This window comes from Mycteria americana, chromosome 3, assembly GCF_035582795.1.
Source record: "Mycteria americana isolate JAX WOST 10 ecotype Jacksonville Zoo and Gardens chromosome 3, USCA_MyAme_1.0, whole genome shotgun sequence".
In the NCBI taxonomy this organism is placed as follows: domain Eukaryota; kingdom Metazoa; phylum Chordata; class Aves; order Ciconiiformes; family Ciconiidae; genus Mycteria; species Mycteria americana.
The window spans coordinates 110,328,816-110,349,224 of record NC_134367.1 but is presented as its reverse complement, the minus strand read 5'-3'; the positions used below and the strand labels follow the sequence as shown (position 1 = coordinate 110,349,224).

Below are 20,409 nucleotides of genomic sequence, written 5' to 3'. Positions count from 1 at the left end.
CAGGATCACTTTTTTTTTCCCCCCAATTTTCTCCCCAGTGTTCTCTGAGCAGAGGTCTGGACAGATCGCAGCCCTGCAGTCTAGGCAGGATTTAGCCAGGACCTGCCTCTCTTCTATGAGGAAAGGCAAAGCAGACGGTCACGGTCGGTCTTCCAGCGAGTTCAGGCATCCCTAGCAGGAAACACTTCAAATTATGGGTCCTATTCTGTCAGAGAAATGCATATAAACCAAGAACCTCTCTACTGGAAGAAGTGAAGTGGTTTTGGATTTACACAAACGTGAAGGACAAAAATGTGGAGTTCTGCATGCACAGCATATTCTGAAATACCAGGGACTACGAAGTGCATGGGAACATCAGGAAAACGTAGGGTGCTGCTTACAGCCCAGCCTTTAGGGCTTTCTCCTTTGCTGATGTGGCTCTGGCCAGCTGGCATGAGGACACTGCATCTTTACGGCAGTCTTGGATGGCTGCAGTGCTAAGGCCACCACATCTCGCGCTGGATGCGCTGCAGAGGATGCAGAGTGGAAAGCAGGGCATGAGAACAGCTGCAGAGCCCAAGCAGCATGAAAAGCTGATATTGAAACACCGTGGGGACTGCGCTGGAGTCTAAGCAACCCCACCACTGCAAAGCCGTGCAATGTCAAGCCAGAAGAGATACGTGAGTGCGGTAGTTAAGTGCCTCGCTCTTAGGTGATGAACCCCTAAAGAGGAGAAGAGAGAACTCCCCTCGCTGCTGTCCCACCAAGAATGACCTGAGAACACCAAACATATCACAGAATCACAGAATCACAGAATCATATAGGTTGGAAAAGACCTTTAAGATCATCGAGTCCAACCATATCAATGCCACCCAAGCAGCAGCACAGACTCACTTGTTAATCACATGGACGAAGGTCTCCAGTCACCTCAGCAGTCCTCCGTGAGGGCAACCGCAAAGCAGTACACAGATTTGAAACACAGATTTGCTACCGATGTAATGATCAATCCTGGAAAAGATGCCAGGCAGCGAGGACAGGAGGCTTTAGCAAGCATGCTTCAATGTGCACCTACCCCTCCTCTCATTTAAATGCGCTCGCTATCAGCGACTGGAGAATTAGGCCCATAGCGTCTGCAAGATCGGAAAGATACGGGTAATGCAAGTGATGCAAGAACAGCTATTCAAGCAACTTCAAAGCCTGATACACAAACGCAGGCAGCTGGGGGAGAAGAACTACAAATTATGTGTGCTGCAATCAAGGTTTGTAAATTATGTCAGCTCTTACAAAACGCTGGGCCAAGCCTGAGAGGCAGGAGCCCTGGAGGGCTCAGAGGTTTCTGCAAGAAGAGAGAAACCTAGGCTGATTTTGTGGCTGACCCCGCTTTGAGCAGGAGGCTGGATCAGAGACCTCCTATTGTCTCTTCCAACCCAAATTATTCTATGATTTTATGAAGCGCCTGTTTCTGATTAATAGCGGTCTTGCTTTCCTTGCTTAGCTGCCAACAATTGCAAATCTCGATACTCCTCTGTTCTCTCTGCTACCTGCAAACAATCTCTCGGGGTTTTGATCACATACCTGTTCCTCAGACCTCCTTGGGAGTTTCAAGTTCAAATTCACCCAGAAGACCAAGCGCAAAATGCCACTATGCGTGGTAAAGCACTCCAGATGGACTGAACCTACAAAGTGCAGAACTGAGCTCTTCCGAGTGAAAGACTCAGGTTTTGGCCCACCTATAGTCATGGGTGGGTCAGGTTTACCCACGCAAAAGCCAGGGTCGGCCCAGGAGCAAATGGCAACAAACTGGCCATCACAACCACGAGATGTTGGTAGAGCTGTCTGACAGGGGCTGGGAGGCCAAAATAACTAGTGCGTGGTAGTCCGGGGGACACAGTGCACACCCTTACTCAAACTACACCTCACCCTGAAGTCTTTGGCCAGATGGGACCTTCCCAGTTTGCATCCTCTAAATTGCACTTTGGGCTTCACATAGGTCCACATAGCAACACATAGGTCCAAACTGTGAGTGACAGCAGGTCTAAACTCTAGCACAAAGCTATAGGTAGTGGGTTTTGGTAAGGGGAGCTCCACACTGGGTCTTTTGTTAGCAGACAGCAAATTTTCCCGGCTAGGGGAACCGGCTGCACTTGTAACCAACCTGTATAGCAAAGCTCTGAATTCCTGGAGGGCTGAAGAGCTTGAGAACAGGGTAACTATGACGAGAAGAGATAATAACAACGGTTCCCTAAAAAATAAAATAAATCCCAGCATCACATGATGAGCCCATCTTACATAGATGGTACAGCTGGATCTCAAATGGTTGGTCAGTGGTTGGCGGTAGTGTGTGGAGTGAGCTGGCTGCCCAAAGCCGTGTGTCTCACTGACTTTCGGCTGCCCAGCTGCATTAGGAGAAGCTACAAAACGTACTAAGATACTTCCACATTGCCAGCCTGTGCTAGCTATTTCAACCACTGCCAAAGGGTGACCGGGTTACACAGAAGAAGCATGAGCAATTCTCTCTCTTAAGAGGTTGCCCAGCCTGTGACAGTTTCAAACTTAGGCCACAAAAGCCAGCCCATCGACGGCAGAAACAAAACCTTGGCCTCTTCAGGCGGTTCCAGCTTATCCCAAAGACACATGCCAACCCCTGCTCTGCTTGATGGACTGTTCTCATATCTTCAACCCCAGAGATCGCAGCCTAAGGAGGTGACGGAAAAACGCTGTGTGGAGCGCTAACCTCTTGGGGTCTGGTGTCCAAGAGACGAAAGCAATCATGCTGTTTCCTAATGGAGATACTTTCACCTCAAATGTGTTTTCCACCGCTCATTTGTGTAACTGCTCGCCTGCAGGGTCATGCTGTGCTCTTGCCTGTAGTTAGGAATAAGAACGAGATCAAGACCAAAGGCAGGGGGATCCCAGATCTCCTCTTACCCAGCTAATTCAGCCTCAGAGTATGCGCTGCTGGCAAGAGATCCAGGGACAGCCCTCACCCATGCAGGATTTTGCCCAAATGCGACAAATCTTATTTTGTAATGAAATCACAAACGCCCTGGCTTTGCCCAGAGAACAGTATAACAGCTGGAATAACAGATGAAGGGACAGAAAAACTCTTCAGGATATTGCTGGCAGTCACGCAGCAGCAAATAACGAACCCCAAAAGCAAGAAGAGACCCGTACCCCCTTGCATTCAGCCCCCTCCCATCTGCACGAGGTGCTGCCAGCCCGCTCTCCCTGAGGCTTCGTGCACTTTTCTCCCGGGGGACCACCCGCGCGGGGAGCCCCAGCTCACACAAGAGGCTGCAGGACAGAGCAAAGCCAGCGGCATGCACAGGCGGCCACGCAATCCTCTGGACTTCACCAATGCCACCAATGCGGCAGCATTTGAGTGCTCCCTCTCCCCCACCCTTCACGCCTGGGTCCCTCCTCTGCGGGCCAGGCTGGCTTAGCCTGCACAGCTCCATCCATCCTCATGGACGGAGGTCTGTCCGCCCGCACCGCACGCAAGGCACCTCTGCTCAGAGAGGCCCCGCTCCCTGCCGTCCCACCACCCCCCTGCCCCGAGCAGACGCACTCGGCAGCATCAGGCTGAGGGAGACCACAGGCACACACGCACCCCCCTACCCACACCACTCCTTGCCCAGGTCTACAACAGAGCGCATCCAGAGTCAGCAACTCACAAGACACTGCCTGAATAAGCAAATTTTAAAAATAACAGAATCCCTTGGGTCTTAGTCTGCATTACGCAGGAAACCGGATTAGCTCAGCTACAATCCAGAGGCCACAGTGAGAAACGCATGGAAGGGCAACATGTGTGGAAGGGCAGCAAAGGGAAGGGCAACAGCAGACGGGGAAAACCTCTAGGTTCAGGTCCACTCTCAAGTGTTCCAGGTCCATCCAGGTAACGTCCCGGCAAACCTTCCCTCGAATTCAAAGGGGGTTTGGCCACCTGCTAGGTACCTACCTGCTTCTGCAGGTCTAATGTTCAGGTACAGCTGAGGACGGCAGAGCAGAACCCCACCTCTGTCCTGCCTGTGGCATAAGACGGGGTTTTCTACACACGTCGTTCTCCAGACATTAAGTTCCTCCTTTGGGGACTCTCAAGAAACCAGGCAAGGAAGATAAGATGCCTATATGGGGTAAAAAATGCATTTCTAGCTGCTGAGATACAGTGTTCACCTCGATTCATCTCCAAGTGGTTTTGGCCTAGCAGGCAATGAAGTTGAAGGAAGACAAGGCCATGTGAGAAGTCCAAGGGGATCATAAACACACTAAGCCAAAGGCAGTGCTGTCAAAATCTACTTTTCTCCTCTTCGACTCTTCACTTCCAAGAAGATATTACAATATTCTCAGTGCACTTGATTGCTTGTCACTCCTGGGATGCAATCATCAACTCAGCCAAAAACGGAGCCACTTTAAAACCTGCATGCAATACAGCTGCCCTCATGCAGTCTGCGGGCGGACGTCTACACACGCTTACACGTGCCGTGCACCAAACACGTTCGCAGAGGACACGGGGACACATGGAAGGTGTGCAGCGGCAGAGATGCACGCTCAGCCCCACGTGCCCGTGTACCCAGGTACCACACCTGGCAGCGGTAGGACCACCCTCGGGACAGCGTGTTCCTCCCAGTCATCCCCATCCACAGCACAGTCAGGTATTTTCAACCACCCCAACTCGAGCTGCTCCAATGTAATGCTGAACGTGCAGCCTCTGCATCCTTGGGACGCACGCTGAAATTAACGGGTCAACGTAACGCTGCAGCACGTAGTGCTTCAGGGCTGAAATCCTGACTTTTCTGGACCTTGAGAACTCAAGACAGCAGCTCTTTGCCCCAGGGGAACATCACAAGCACCACCTCTTCCCATCCCTCCATGAAGAGTCTATGCGAGCAGAGCCACCAGCCCTGGGCAGCTCTCTCACCCAACACTCTCCAGCTGGCACCGCACCGCGGTTTGACTGAGGAAACCTGGAGCAAGTCTTACGGTGCGTCTTGTTCCCCGCAAAGGGAACAGGACAGACTACAAGGGTAGAGCTTTTCTAGGGGGCATAAGTTGGCGTGACCAGGTCCCCGGCCTGCCAGGATGCTCTCATCTTCAGCAGACGATGCGACGCCTGACCTTCATATCTGCCAGTATCTCTGCCAGCCTCACGTTTCAATCACAACGTGATTTCAGCAGCTGCTTTCTCTCTCTCAGACATGCACATGTGCACACGAATGCACCCCCTCAAGCAGCTGTAAAATTCAAGCTCAACTGGGCAGGTAGGGCCTCTTGTAAAGCACTTGGGACTTGAGGAGGGAGGGAGCTTCAAAAATTTGGAGGATTATTACCTTATGCCGGGATTTGAGAGGGCTCCATCCCTGGCCTCCTTGCTTTACCAGCTCTTGAGACAGCACTACTAAGCTCATATCGGCGCTGCGGAGGAAGAAAGCAAGACAAATAGAGGAAAACAGGCAGCAGGGGATGCCTGAAGCTGGCTGACGTGATCTGTGATAGCTAGAGAAGCCTGCCGGAGGCTATTACCTCTCCTCCAGCCACTACCCTCTCATCTGCTCTCCTTGTCCCCCATTTCACCTCTCTGCTTCGCCGCTGCCAGCAAGCACAAACCCCAGCTCAGGTTGGTGCTGGCCACGACTCACGGTCCCAGCCTAGCCTGGCAGCCACAACAGCATCTGCACATCTATTAAACCCAACCGAGTGTTCGGGAGGCGGAGGTCAGCCTAAGCAGCATATGGAGCAACCGTGTGGCGAATACCGGCCTCCCCGGGCGCTGTCTGCCGCAGATGGAAAAAGCCCAGGAGCCATCACAATGAAATCTTCTGGCTGGGGGAGACGCATCCTCCCTGTCGGCTTTCCAAGCCGCTGAGCAATACTGGAAACCTCAGCTCCTCTCCCCCGTGCGCGCCTGGCACTGACTCACTCGCTGCCGCTTTGGTCCTGCTGTTTGCCGGTGGGAGTTGCAGAAGGTGGGATGTGGCGATGAGGCTACCCAATGGCGTGCGGCTACTGCGGCGGAGGGGGACTAGCCACCCACCCCAGCAGCATGAGCTGGCTGCGGATGACGTGGACGTACCAGCTGGATTTGGGTCCAGCCTGCTGCTGTGGTCATGGGGATTTTTCAACCTTGACTCTTGGTGGTGATGTGATACACCATCACAGGACCGCACATGGTCTTCTCCTCCTGGAGAAAGACATCCCTTCGCGTAGTCCAAGGGCTTAGTCAACGTGCAACCAGGAACGCAGTCGATGGCAGGGAAATGCTGGTGGGTCACCAGGAGCGATGCTCCAGCTGTGAGATCTCCCAGGCCACGGGGCACGACGTAGTCCACAGAAGCCACGGCATTTCCCTGGCTGAAATCGCCCACAAACCAAGCACAGGCTCACAGCCCCGCGCTGGCCAGAGGCAGGCAAAGGGAGCCACCGCGGTCTCTCCAGCTCCAATTCCTCGGAGCACTGCGATTCCTCTCCATCTGAAACCATTCCACTGGTTGCAATTTAAAAACAAAATCAGGCCAGCAAACATTGCTAAGCAACTGGCTGTCAGTGCCACATCCCACCCCGCCGAAAGTATTTGCCCTCTCTGTGACCTTCTGGCAAGGAGCTTGCTGCTCAGCCCTTGCCAGATTTTTGTATATTCAGCTATTGTTGGCAAGTCCAGATGCTTGGCTGGATTAGCAAAGAAAACTCCAGGAAATCTTCTGCAACCATCCTGGTGAAAAACACCCCACAGAGAGGCTGTAAGGAGCAGCGGTCCCGCGTCCCGGGCACTAGGATCAGGACTACGAGGTGCTGGTCTCGGGGCATTACTGTGGTTTGCAGGTCTGTGAGTCTTGGTGCTGCCACGCGTCGTACAGAGGGGATAAAAGACGGAGAGCAAACACGCTGAAAACCTGGTCGGAGAGCAGAGCGAGCTGCTTCGGGCAACAACATCGGGCTGAGAGGCTGAAGGAGAGCCTGCTTGCCCACGGGCACGTGCTCGAGAGGTGGGTAAGACCCTCTCCAAAGTCTCCCGCCCCTCGTGCGAACTTTCCTCGGGAATAGCAGCTGGGCAGGAGCACCTCGGCACAGGTCCTGGCATGGCGGTGCCCCTTGCTGAGGGGCCTGTGCTAGGATGCACCTTCCCCCAAGGTCAGCTGGAGCAGAATCAAGGCCTGACTCTTTGGGTTCGCCTTCCTACAAGCAAGCCTGAGCACTTCCAGTCTGGCTCGCACAAAGCAGCCTAAGCCGGGTTTGCCGTCGAAACCAAGTCTCTCTCTAAGCGCAGCCTCTGGCAGGTCACGCAGCGTGAGCCCTGGGGGCTTCCCATCTCTCACCTAGCCTGGTCTGCGGTCCTCAGCTCTCCCCTCCGCAGGAGGGACCTCTCCTAGTTAACCCCATGCTGGACTCTCTTTACGCGTTCTTCTTGCACAGCCACCAGCAATTTCTCCCTGCTCCAAGAGCAGCCCGTGCTCATCCACGCTTTCCCACCCAGCTCCCCTGGGCAATTCAGGACCCGGTCCAGGTTGCACAGTAACGCCAGAGCATCGCCTGCGGCAGCTCCCTGAACACCTGCGCCGTCAGCAAGGATTTCTTCCCAGAGAGAGCTTTGCGAACTCCGCACCTTCCTCTCCCCCTTGACCACCCTGCCAGGACCCTTCTCCCTCCTCCATCCCACCCATCAGCGCCTGCCTCCTCCAGATCTCCCGCCGGCCCCATTTCCTTCACGGCCGCTCTAATGCTCGGCTAATGGTGCATCATCCACAGCATTGTTCAGACATATTCAATAAATCAGAATCCAATTACCGGGTTAAGGAAATTGGAAGCAAATGCAATTAGCCCCAGCCCCTCCCACGTGCTGTGCCCTCGCTTCCTCCTTAATGAGAACTTTTCTTTTGCAGGAGCACTCGGCGCCGGATCCGCCTGCCCGGGAACAAGGTGGCTGCCACCGCGCAGCAGGGGTACGGCGAAGGGGCAGCCGAGTCGACCTTCCCTTTTAATAGGGCAGATGGTTAATATCCCTGGCATTAATTCTCTCCAGGAATAGCACACTCGCTCTCTGCTCAGCTATAACAGGCGTCCGTCAGGGCTGACAGCTCCTCTCCGGAGAAAGGAGCATCTGGTCCTTACTACGAAAAGGAGCTAAAAAAATATATAAATAAAAAACCACCGTTGCTTGCTATAGGGCTGGAGAACGGGTGCTGTTTCAGCATTTCAGCCTACGTGCTGCATTTGGACTGGAATAGGGGAAATTATTGGCTTGCTCCAAATGAGAGCCCAGGCAGCACGGGTTGAGTTCAGCACAGGGCTCCCACCAGAGCAGGGCTTCCCCCCAAAGGGCTCCCAGGAGAAGGCAGGAGAGGACGGCTGCTGCCAGCGGGCTGGGACGTAATGCCAGGCACAGCTCCTTGGGAAGGGCTCGCACCGGCTGTGGGCTGGGGACTGCCGGCGGCGGCCAGGCATACGCTGTGCCCTCAGAGGACAAGGAGGAAAACTGCGCAGAGGGAACCTCAGGGGTGTTTCCTACCCCGGCAGGACACCCTGGCATCGCTCCGTCCGGCAGACTAACAATTAACCCCACCGACCACCAGCAACCTGCAGCCGCCAAGGGCAGCTCCTCCCCGATGAGTTTGGAGAGGCGACCAGAGGGAGGCCACAGCTGCGCTCACGGCGAGCGAGGGTGCACCAGAACTCCCACCCTGCCCTTCCCACACGGACAGCAGCAAGGGAGCGCGGGTCCCACCAGACAACCCTCGCTGCAATCCTCTCTGCCTCTCTCAAGAGGTCCTTTGGGAGCCAAAGGATATTTTTGACCCCAATGGTACTGGAGCTGCTAGTAACTCAACGAGTTCTTACCTTCCTCTCCCCCTCCCTCCGCAACAGTCCCTTATTCCCCACATTAACTCCTCCCTCTGCAGAGCAAAATAAGTGCTCAACAGTTATTTTATCCCCCTTGCACCGTCTCATTGCATCTTCTGCAGAGCAAGAGGTCCCAGCGCCAGTGACGACTTCGCCCATCGCGGAGATACGCTCTCGCACACCCATTACTTTTCCGAAGGAAAAAAAAAAAAAAAAAAAAAAGGCTTTTCCTTTCTTTCCCTATGGTCCTGGAATAATTTATACAGGTTTTAATTAATAGGTTTAGGACTGCCAGACATGCCAAGAAATCAAGTAAAGTTAAAGATTCAATCCTAAAAATACAACCCAGGCAGAACCGATCCCAAGCGCACCCACTGGGGGCCAGACCCACCTAGCATCCCAAAATCATGGCCCTGAAGAGGAACGGGACCATCCACCCATACAATGAAGTTTCGTGAGGAAGACCAGGAGAAATCGGGGGGAGGCAGAACCTGTGATGGCGGGTGTCGCGGACGGCGCGGTCACTGGGGATCCTCTCGCTCTCCCGCTGGTTAAAGGCATGGAGCCGGTACGGGTCCTCGCCGCCCTTCCACCTCCGGGCGCTCAGGTACCTCCGCTCTTCAAACTGATCCCAAAGGTCGTCCCAGTCCACGTCCGAGCCCTGCGCGCACAAAGTCAGCCCCGTTAGAGAGAGGAGAGACCGGAGGACACCTGACCCCGCTCCGGAGGTCCTCCCGAGCCCTGCCGGAGGCCGGTCAGCCCTGCGGCACAGGCAAGCATCGCAAGAGCGGGCTAACAAGGAGCCTCGTTAGGTCTTCGGGGTTTTTTTTTTTCCCTTAGGTCCTGAAACAGCACGTCAAAGAGAGCCTGCCGATTTCAATGTAAAATGACTGATTCGATACCAAATTCAGGCCTCTGGTGGATCCTCCTCCTCCCAAACAGCATGGTCTCAAGAAATACAAAAGCGCAAAGCTCTGGTTAGGGTTTTAATTTCTCTCCTGCCAAAAAACAAAGGTATTTTACACTACGCGCCCCATCGCTCCCGTAACCCTTCAGGCAGGAAAGGGCCGTCAGACAGTAGCACTTTCATCGAGCACAGTCCCACGTTTCCACAGCCATACCCTGGCCCCAGGGCCAGCTCCAGCAACAGGACCCTGGAAGAAGGGGGCCGTCATCTTCCCAGCCCAATTTCGGTCCATCTTTGCCACAACAAGTCTCCCACCGAGGACTTCAGCCCTACTGCAGGGAGAAGAGAGAGCAAGCATGTGCCCGTGCGGTCCCCCCGTCCAGAAGGATGGAGGAGCTGCATTTCGGGGTTACCTGACGGTTCCGACAGCCATCAGGGGCTTTAAGCATCCCTTGGCAGCTCGGTGCTATCAGGGGGTTTAAGCAGCCCTCAGCGGCACGGTGCCGGAGCCGGCGAGCACAATGCAACGCCGATAAGATCTCATCGTTACGGCAGCACAACCTCTTTGATCTCAGCCTACGTGTAACACGGAAAGATGCAAACATTTACAGACATCTCAGCCCTGAAGAAAATTGTGATCTTATCCAATAATTGATCTTTTCTTCTTCTTTTCGTCTTTTTTTTTTCCCCCTCCTCAGTTCACACCATCTCAAAGCCGATTTTGCCTGCTAATAGCGCAAAATGAAGCTTTTGAAACGGGCGATTTTTATCCTGTAATTGATTTTACTCGCATCTGGCAGCGCGTTTTCTCTAGTCGTAGGAAAGGGAGGAGGGAGCACCGGCTCCTGCAAGTGAACCATGGCAGGACCAAGCCGGCTGCCTCCAGCCACGCACCGTCCCACACTGCCCTGGGTCACAGCGACACGAGCACCCCCAAAAAGCCAACAGAGCTCAGGGATGCAGGGGTTTCCACGTAGAGGGTCGTATTCATCCTCCCCCGGTGTGACCCCATGGTCTTCTCAGGAGCTCCTCCACCACTTACCCCAGTGCAGGGCAGATCAGAAGAAACGCCTGAGCCACCACCCATACTGGGAGAAAGTTACTCAGGACCGGGAGAAAGTTATTCAAGGCTGGGAGAAAGTTATGAAACCAGTAAGGTCACTGCAGGAGGTTTACGAGGAGGATGTACGTACCCCGCCTGCAGGCTTTTGGGAGGACCGACGTACACAGGGTGATAAATATTGTTTATGTTTTTTCTAAGGCATCTTGCAAAACGTGATTTACAGCCTCAGTAAAAGATCAGGGAAAAGTGAGCTGATTGCATCTCAGAGACACCAACAGCCTGATGTTTATAAGATTTCACGATGACCCTGGGGGACCTGGCACCGTTAAAACAACTGCTGCAGAGTTGCAGTCGCTAAATTTTAATGCTGTGAAGAAAAGAAAAAGTTGGTTTTATCAAACTTAATAAGAAGAGAAATGGCTTTTAAAAGTGGCCACATAGCACTTAAGGCTGTTGGATGTATATCTATATATATTTTTTTTTTTTTTAACGTCAGTTAAACCCAATAGCCTTGGATCAGCTAGAAGGGTGCAGCTGGGCAAGCATCCGACGGCTCGAGCAGGAGGGCTGGTGGGTTCCCGTGGGCAGCTGCGGCTCCAGGAAAACCGGAGCTTCTGCACATGCAGCAAGGGCAGCGAGGCTCTGGCCAGGCCAGCATAAGCAGGGGGTCAGCGCACAGGAGGGTCCTGGCACGTGCTTCGAGGCCTGGGACAGCATGTCCCCAGCATCCATCCACCTCCACTACCGTCCTGTTACTGGAGGATCCCCCTGGTAAATGGATACATGGACAAATACCAGTGCCTCATCCCATGGCATTTGCTTCTCATCCTGCCCTGGATATACCTTGCATCCAAGGGTTGCATTCTTGGGTCACACTGCAGTGAGTAACTAATAGCCCCGTGAATCCCCACCTGAAAGACATCAGCCCACCTTGATTCACCCAGGCTCTCCTTTTTGGGTTGAGCAAAGCTATCAGTAGGATGGTTCCTAAGTAGCGGGTAGCTAAATACACATCTGAGATCAAGAGCAAATAGATGCCAAATAGAGATTAAAGAGTTATTTTAACCGTTGTCTTCTGGCCACAAAACAAGCCCAGGCATTGGGTTAACTTTCTCAGCCAGAAGTAGATACGCGGGTTCGGTCATTTGCTTTCAATCCACATCTCCTGTCCAAATCTTCTGGGTGTTCTTCAGCTTTCCATCCCAAGCTTCCCCGCAAGGGTAACCGAAATCAGAGCAGGATGCTCGGACAGATGCGCGCACCGACCTCTGCAAAATAATGCCTGCGCCAAGCGGTGAGGGAAAGCAAGGCAGCGGCCTCGGATGAAAAGCTCCCAGCTACGCAAGCAGTGGGAGGCAGGAGACCACCCCGACCCGCACACAGGGACTCACCTGTTTCTCAGCACCTTATCTGGGATGGGGAAAGAGAGTTAAAGCATAAGGAGAAATCCCCTTCGTTCACCCAGGGACAGCACATCAGTTACGGGTTACTGGATAAGGTCTTCATTATAATATTTCTGCCATGTATTATCACCTCTTCTTCACAACAGAATTCTGTCTTGGGAGTTATTTAACTGATGTGCAGAAATCTAAATTTAATTTATTATGATCTAACTCACTTTAGAAGCCAAATTACCCTGCACTAGAAAAGGATCAAGTCAATACTCCACTTGCCTTTCTATTTATCTTCTACAGGGTTCCTCTCTCCAAGTTTCATATTCATTTTCTCTCATGTACTAGTAATAAATTTTCATTTTTTTTCTTGGAATTAGGTAATTTCTCTTTCAACATTGCAGTTTAATGGCTGGTATTAATTATAGGAAACATAGTCAATGCTTAAAAGAGTTCGAGAGACTCAACAAGTCTGCAGGAAAGAGAGGAAAAAAAAAATGTCCAAGGGGTAGCTGGCCGCTCTCGGCAAACAAGTGCTGTCCCCCGCATCGGGGGAGTCAACGAGAGGGACCCCCCAGGCAGAGAGACATGGACAAAACTCATTGAGGAAAGAAGCTCCCATCTCACGCCAGCACCCAACCGAGAGCAGGGCTCACCGAGAGTCTTCTCCTTCGCCAGCTCGCTAAAAGCACCCCCCCAAAACCACCCGCTAAAGGCACCCCCCAAAACCGCCTGCCGCCTCACCAGCGAAGGGCAAACAGCAAACCCCCAGAGCAAGCACGGAGGCAGCTTTTCACCACAACTGTATGTTAAAGATTGAAAGCCTCTCGGTGCAAAGATGTAATTCGTCATCTGCCTCTTAAATCACTGCTCAGCAACAAAAAAAAGGGAAAAAATAATATTAAAAAAAAAAAAAAAAGGAGTGGTGCTGCGGGGGGAGAACAGGTCATTAGCAGTAAAACCACAATTTTCTGGCAACTGCTAATGCCTTGTTTATGTGGATTTCTGCAAATATGACATTTTAATGGCATAATAATTGTGTGATTACAGTACAGCAGGGATCGCTGGAGCGGGAAGGAGGAACGAGCGACCCAGCCGGCGGCTGCTGCTGCGGGCACGCAGCATCCCCACGGATGCTCTGCCCGCTCCCGCCTGCACCCGCAGGCAGCCCCCAGCACCCCTCGCCGGCACGGGAGGCCGGAGCAGGCTGGAAGCCGGGCAGGGGGCCGGCGTGTTGTGGCAGCACCTTGGCTGCAGCGAGGCAGCCCGGCAAGGAAAGGGCATTTCGGGTGAAAAGCCTGGCCCAAGGGGAGCCGGCAGCGACCGGAGACGGGCAGGTCACGCTGGTCCCCAGGGCCAGCCTCCAGCTGCCCAAGAAGAAAAGGAGTGGGCGGCTTGAGCCAAGAGCAGACTGATTCACTTTCTTCTTTCGTGGCACTGTTTTAAAATAGAGAACTTAAGCCTTCGCTAAAATAAAAGCCTGTTTCCTCTTGGGGCTGCTGAGCGTTGCCGTCAGACCGGGGTGAATCGGACCGGCACCGTGCACGTCCTTTCAGGAGGCAGCAAGCCGAAGCCAGCCCAGCGGGCGGGCAGAGCCGCTGGCATTTGCCAGGGAGCCCCAGGTTTTGCCCAGGCGAAGAGGTTTTGCCTGTGCAGGTGCAATGATGACCCCAAGGGGGTTGGGCAGTTGCCAAATGTGCCTCTACAGCCCCTCAGTCCCCCCCACACCCAGCTTTCCCTGGGAAATCTCATCCCTACGTAATCCCTCACTGAGCGCTCGCCGCTGAGCCTCCATCCTGCCTTTCCTGGGACTCGGACACTAAAAAAAAAAAGGAGGGGAGGGGAAAATAAAAAAAAAAAATACATCAGCCTAGCACGAGCTCCAATAAACAAGCGAAAACTCCAGAAACTCGGCTACTCTGCGGCACGTCGCTGCCCGGCCACGCTCGGTCGCTCCTCTGTCTGCGGAGGGTCGGAGCACGCGTGTGTGCTCGCCGCAGCTCAGGGGCACTGGAGGCGGAGGGCAATCTTTCAGCAGGAATTGCAACTAGGCATTATACAAATGAGATTTAAATGTCTCGCTGAAGCGTGGGGCCCCTGCAAGCAGGAGGTTCAATTATAGAGCTGTTACTGGCCGAGGCGCTAATGCCATCTGAAAGGATTATAATACTTCAAACAGGGTAGGGCTCATCCCTCCTCGTCCCCCGCTGCCAGTGCGTGCACTAAGAGGGACAGCAGCCCCAGAGGAGAAAGAAGTGGGTCAGCATCACGCTGCCTCCATCCCCTTCCCTGTCTCCCCGAACAGCCCAGGTGGAGCACCGAGGTACAAGACCCTTCAGTCGAGCTTTGGTGTATTTTCCCGACGCCAGGGACCAGCAGCTTGGCTTAGCCCCGTGCCCACAGTGCTGTGCGTCCCAATGTCCTCATCCCCAAGGTACGAGGGGAAGACAGACAGAGCACCACGGCCACGCTCTTTGCCCTGTCCGAAGAGCGCATGGTGGTGCCAAAATCAGGCTGTGGGTCTCTGGAGAACAGGCTTCGTATCCATCCTGCAGCACGTCCTCCGGTGCTACAGGTACTGCTCAGCAGCAAAGCGGCACAGACCCTGGAAGGGTGACACCCCACACCTCCTTCCTCTTATCCCCCTTCCCCAAACTGCACAGCCCCCAAGCCAATCAAGCATTTAAATACAAACCTAAGTGACTCCAGGCATTTGGAGGAGCCCACAGAAATCCCTGTTTAAATGCGTGAAGTTAAGTACTTGCTTAAGTGCTTCATTGGCTCAGGTCCGCCTTCTCCAGCTTTGTGCTGACACCAACCAACCCATCGGAAACGGAGGTAGCTCTGGGCCCCGGCTATCATCTGCCCCTAATTAGTCTTCTGCCCCATGGGGATTTTAGCTCCAGTTCCTTTATTTGAGGGCTGTGAAGCTCTTCTTCCTCTTGCACCCGTACCTGGGCACAACACCTAGGCGCACCTTGGTGGCAGCTCCTCTGGGACCCCACAGGGATGCACAGCAGACCCACGTCTGCCAGGATCCCACCCTGCCCCAAGGAGCATCAGCATCTCCCACTGCTTGGAGGCGATTTACTGCCTCTCAAGGGAGACCTGCAGATCTGAGTCCGCTCTGACCCCACTCGCTGGGGGAAGAACAACAACAACAAAAAAAATCTAATAAAATATTAATACGGAGAGCTAATTAAAGCAAAGCACTTCTCCAGCAAAGCCTGTCCTGCAGCTGGGGTCCCTGGAGAAGCTCTGAGCATTCACCATTAAGCTTCTCGCTGCCAATGACCTTTCCCCGCTCGCGCACATCCAAAGGCATGCTGCTCCATCTTCAAAGGACGGAGCGTTGCCTCCCTCTCTGCTAGCTCTGCAGGGAACACGAGTCCCTGAGGACCTTCCAGCAACTGTCCCACTTTCTCACTGGGCCCTGAGGCCAAGGCTATGCTATCACCACCCTTGCTGCCCTCCCTGCCCACTGCCCAGTTTCCTTTACCCGTCCCTCTCCAACCCACCCTCTAATGCCTACTCCTGCATGGGCAGCGTCTGGATCTCTCCCGTCTTGCACACACACATTTACGCAATTAAGACAACAATTAAGGCAACAGGACTGACAAAGGCTGGAAAGTGGCCATGGAAGAAGACTTGACCTTCAGGAACTGGACGAAGACTTGACCTTCAGGAACTACGGCTGCAACCACTGCCTGGATGGAAGGATCCCCATTCAGGCTCTGGAGAAGGCTCTCCAGTGTCTTCCTCTGAATGTTCCCATGCTTAATTAGCATCGGCACAGGCTGTTGGCCGCTGATTCAGTGCAAGGAGCCGTCTCACGGCTAGGGCAGCTGGGACATCGTTAAGTCAATCACAGCTAGAACCAGCTCTTTGTGTATCTTCTTGTCTGTATCTGTGGTAAATGATACACAGGGTCCAAAACATGCTCCAGAGGTTTAAATCTGCTAAATCTCCAGCCAACGGCATGCAAAGCTGCTGGAGAATTATTGATGCTTTTTCCAGTAAGGGCACCAAAGCTTTAATTTTAAAACGGATGGCCAGGGCAGACACCAAAATGGGAAATTTATTTGCGAATCAGGAGCAGGGGGCTCCAAGTTGCAAGGAGGGAAAGATGACAGATCCGTTGCTTTGATGAAAGGCCAAATTCTGTTTCCAGGGCTTCCCTTAGGAGAAAGCAAGTCAGCTCAGAGTTCACACCATGCTTATCAGCAAGCGCTCGCCGCGCCCGCAGCGGTGCCAGGTTAAAATATACCCACACCTCCCGCAGGCAAGCCTGAGCCTGAGCTTCACACGGGGACGATGCTCCTATCCGCTGGCTGTAGCATCGGCCACCGTCCTGGCTCCACTGGCGAGAGGCAACGCACGCTGCCGGCCAGCACACGCGCCCTAGCCAGACCCCAAGGAATCCCTGTGGTGACCTCCATCACCTCCAACATGCTGAGGAACCTCCTGCCTCCCTGGGATGATGGAGAGGAGTGCAGGATCCAGGCCGCTGACCTCTAGAAACAACGTCCAGCTACAAAATTCCCTGTGTTCCCACTTGGAAAGATGCTCTTCCTTCTTGGACCCCCAAAATCAGGTGCACGCAGGCGGCCGTACAGAAGCGCCTCACTGCGTAAAGAACGCAGACTCTAATTCTTTAAAATAATAAATTAGCCCATAGGATAGCCTGACACATGAAGACAAATCCTGTATAATTAAAAAGGAAAGGAAGCCGATTATATCCTCCTGGAGAATATTGCTGCCTGCTTCTGTTTTATTTATACGTCACACTGTATAATGAGCTGAATATTTAGGAGGTCAGCACAAACCAAGCTGCTGACTGGAGAAAAGAGAAGACCTAGCTCTGTCTGTGCCGGCAGCCAAGCAGGAGGATGGAGGGATTTTTGGTCATCTCCTCCTCCCCTTGCCCACAGCTCCCCCGAGATGCTGCGGGACTGCTCAGATCAACTGCTCACACTCAACTGCTCGTGCTTGGGCTGCATCGGTCTCCCCAAGCCTCCAGCAGAAAAGGTCTGGGCTCCCCCACAGCCCCCCGAGAAAGGATGAGCAAGGTCAGCCCAAGCCTGTTGGCACCCACGAACTCTTCTAATGGGTCTGCAAACAGTAATTTGGTCTTGTTTGCTGTCCAAAATAGGTTTTAAGAGTCTAGAAGAGAGTCTCTGCTTCCACCGAGAATTTTTTATTTTTTTTTTTTTAAGATTTCAGGTTTAAAAAAACACAAAACAAACCCAAAAAAACCCAAAAAAGGTGGAAAACCAGTGGTCTGGCAGCAGCTCTGCTCCATGGTGAGCCCCTGGCCTGATGGCAATAGTCCCCCACCAGTGACCCCACTGCCATTCTTACCAGTGTTGAGACACCCACAGCTCCCCTGGGCCCTCTCCATCCTCCGCTGACGCCCGCTGCCCCAAGCGCCTTTGCCCCCTGCCAGAGGGGGTCCCCTCGGCACCCCACTCCGGGCTCGCCGGGATGTCAGGAGATGGCAGAGAGCACCTTCGTGGCCGTTGTGCCGCGTTAACCGGAGCACCACGGGCAGCCCCTCCACGGCCCGTTGCCGCCGCTCAGTGCCACCGTCTACTGGCAGCGCAGCGTGGGCGAGCCCGAGAGCTGCTCCCCTGAAGGTCGGCGGCAATTACATGGGGACTAATTGGGAAAGAAAGGAAGGCAGCATCCCGTGTGTCCCCCACGCCAGCCAGGTTCAGCTCATTCCCAGGTTCAGCTCATTCCCCAGTGCTCATTCCCAGCATTTGGGAAGAGCCCAGACCCACAGCAGGTAAACAGAGTGGCAAAAGGGAGCTCCTGCGTGGACGACAGTGTTTTGTTTTCCTTCTGTGCCTTTTCAGGATGGACACGAGCTGCTTCCCAACCATGAAGGTCAAACCAGCCTTCCCAGGCTTCAGCAGGAGCAGCAGATGATTTAGTACTTAGGCGCCCATAGCTGCACTCGGTCTCCAGCTGAGCTTTGCTAATCCTTCTGCTTAAAAGCCAAAGCTCCTACCAAACCACGGAGCTTGAGCATCTCAGAGGTCAGGTCAAAGAAGGTCTCCCCCTTCCCCACGGAGCTGTGGGTCCCACGTGCCGGAGGACAGCCGGGCATGGGGTGCGTCGGGGGGAAAGGGAGGGGGAAAAGGGAGCAGGGAGGGAAAGGTAAAGGAGCCAGCAGCCGGGGTCCTGCTCTGAACCCAGCCCTTTAAAAAGCAGGCTGCTAATCCGAACTGCACCTCCCAAGCAAGGAAGGGATCGTGCTGTTAATACACTCGGCATCCTCGACCCGACGCGGCCTTCTCGCAGCAGCAAAGCCAGGGGTAATCCGTCTGGTAATTGCTTCCATGGGGATCTTTACACAGCTTTAGAAACTAATGCTACTACCCTTCCCCGAGCAGCCGCCCTTCCAAACCGAGCAGCAACGAGGAGTGATGGATAACAGCAGCACATCAACATGAAGGGAAAAGTGCCTCTAAGGGAGGGAAAGCTCAGCCTTTATTTTACCTTGGTTTATTCTAATAGGGGGAAAAAAACCCCACAGATCAGAAAATTAGATATTCAAGCAAAATAAAATGTTCGCAAATACACAAGGCAGTTATACGCATGGCTTTAGTTGTCTTCAGGAGGCCACCAGCTTGCCTTTCCCCCTCCTTCTGTCAGCTAACTGCTTTTGAGGAGCAGAGCTTTACCGAGCGGGCACCAAGGCACGACCTGCTCCAAGGAAGGAGCTCAGCAAGGACAAGAAATGCCGTCAGTCAAAACTCCACACTCCTGCACTCAATTTCCAGCTCTAGAAAAGCCCCGGACTCCCCCCCAGCCGTGCCTCCGCTTCCCTGCTCCCACAACTAACTCACAAGGCTCCCACTTGGTGGGAGGCTCCCCAGAGAGCATCGCCTGCGCTGAGCAGCTCCAGCACCAGGGCGTTTTTTCTCTTCCCATCTCTCACTCTTTGCAGAGCGGGAAGAGCGGAGGAAAACCATCGCTGGTGACTAACCAAAATGCCCCAAGCCCTCTCGGAGAGCTTTCCTGGCAGATGCATACCGTGCAGTGATGTGCAGCCCAGCCCAAACCATGCCAAGCAGCTACCCTGGTACTGGCAGAGAAAATCTCGGTCAGAGCACGATCTCTCCAATTTATTTAAAAGCACCAACAGAAAACGCGCGGGCTGCCCTATCTCACACGGAGAGGATGGAGGAGCCGGGGTGGGTTTTCCACAGCTGGCAGGGGTAGCGCGGGCTGTGGGGTACCAACCCGTGGGGCATCCTGCAAACCCTCAGTGCACAGCCAGGGCGCGGGACCCGCCGGTGCCCACCTGTCAGACATCGTCCCACCAAAAAAAAACCGCTGGGGCTTCAATGTGACCCACCTTCTCAACTCACATACGCACATTTTGCAGAGACACAGGCGTTTCTGTAACCCGGAGCTGGTCCTCAACACACAGGTGGAGGGAGATGAAGCTCAGGTCACGGTGACGATGCTCCAGGGCGCGTGTACTACCCAGCAGCCAGCCCATCCTCCCCGCAACTCTCCTCAAGGAGAAATTAGATATAAAACATTTGTGACAGCAAGAACTGATCTAAACCTTTGATCCTTAGGTACCTGCTGCTGGAGTGTCTGCGAGATCCCGGGCCTGGGAGCAACATGACTGACAGCACCAGAGATACAGCAGCATAATTTAGAGCGTATGTGTCAGCCCAACCTTCTCCTATCTCGGCTCAGTAATAGGAATAAAAAAACCCCAACACTGTCTAGTGAGAAATGCACCGTAGCGAGGTATGACGAGTTAGAAAATAAATACGCCTGTGGAGGAAGGACTGCGGGTCCCTGCCAGCCGCAAGCACTGCGGGAGCCCCAAGAAGGTGCTGTGCCTTGGGATGGTGCGGGCTTAGCTGGGGATGGGGAGACCAGAGGCAGGGCACGGCTGGAGTGACCTGGCCGGGCAGATCACAGGCAGATCTCCGGAGCCTGGCCGCCTTTCAGCAGCACGGCGCTGCTGCTCGCACGAGCAAGCCCCGAGCAGAGCTGCGGCCAGGCACGGGAGCAGGGGCACGGGACATGCCAGGTCCGCGCAGCAGGGACAGCCCGAGGACAACACAGAGTTGGCAGCAGGGGCCAAAGCTCGTATCGAGGCCTGAGCAATATTTTAGGGTAAATTTGCCCCCAACATCATCCCCACAGGGAGAGAAGAGATGGTGCTGGGGAAAAAAAAAATTAAAAACAAAAAAAAATCACAGCTT

General features: G+C 53.8%; 2 protein-coding genes across 2 annotated transcripts in view; both read right to left on the bottom strand.

Annotated features, from left to right (window-relative positions):
• The window catches only part of XDH (xanthine dehydrogenase), a 253,277-nt gene that overhangs the window by 44,219 nt on the left and 188,649 nt on the right, over positions 1 to 20,409 (bottom strand). The window lies entirely within an intron of this gene.
• The window catches only part of GALNT14 (polypeptide N-acetylgalactosaminyltransferase 14), a 100,496-nt gene that overhangs the window by 53,469 nt on the left and 26,618 nt on the right, over positions 1 to 20,409 (bottom strand). The window contains exon 2 of the mRNA XM_075496547.1: positions 9,303 to 9,472. Within this exon, the coding sequence (XP_075352662.1) occupies positions 9,303 to 9,472 (170 nt within the window). The remainder of the gene's footprint in view (positions 1 to 9,302; positions 9,473 to 20,409) is intronic.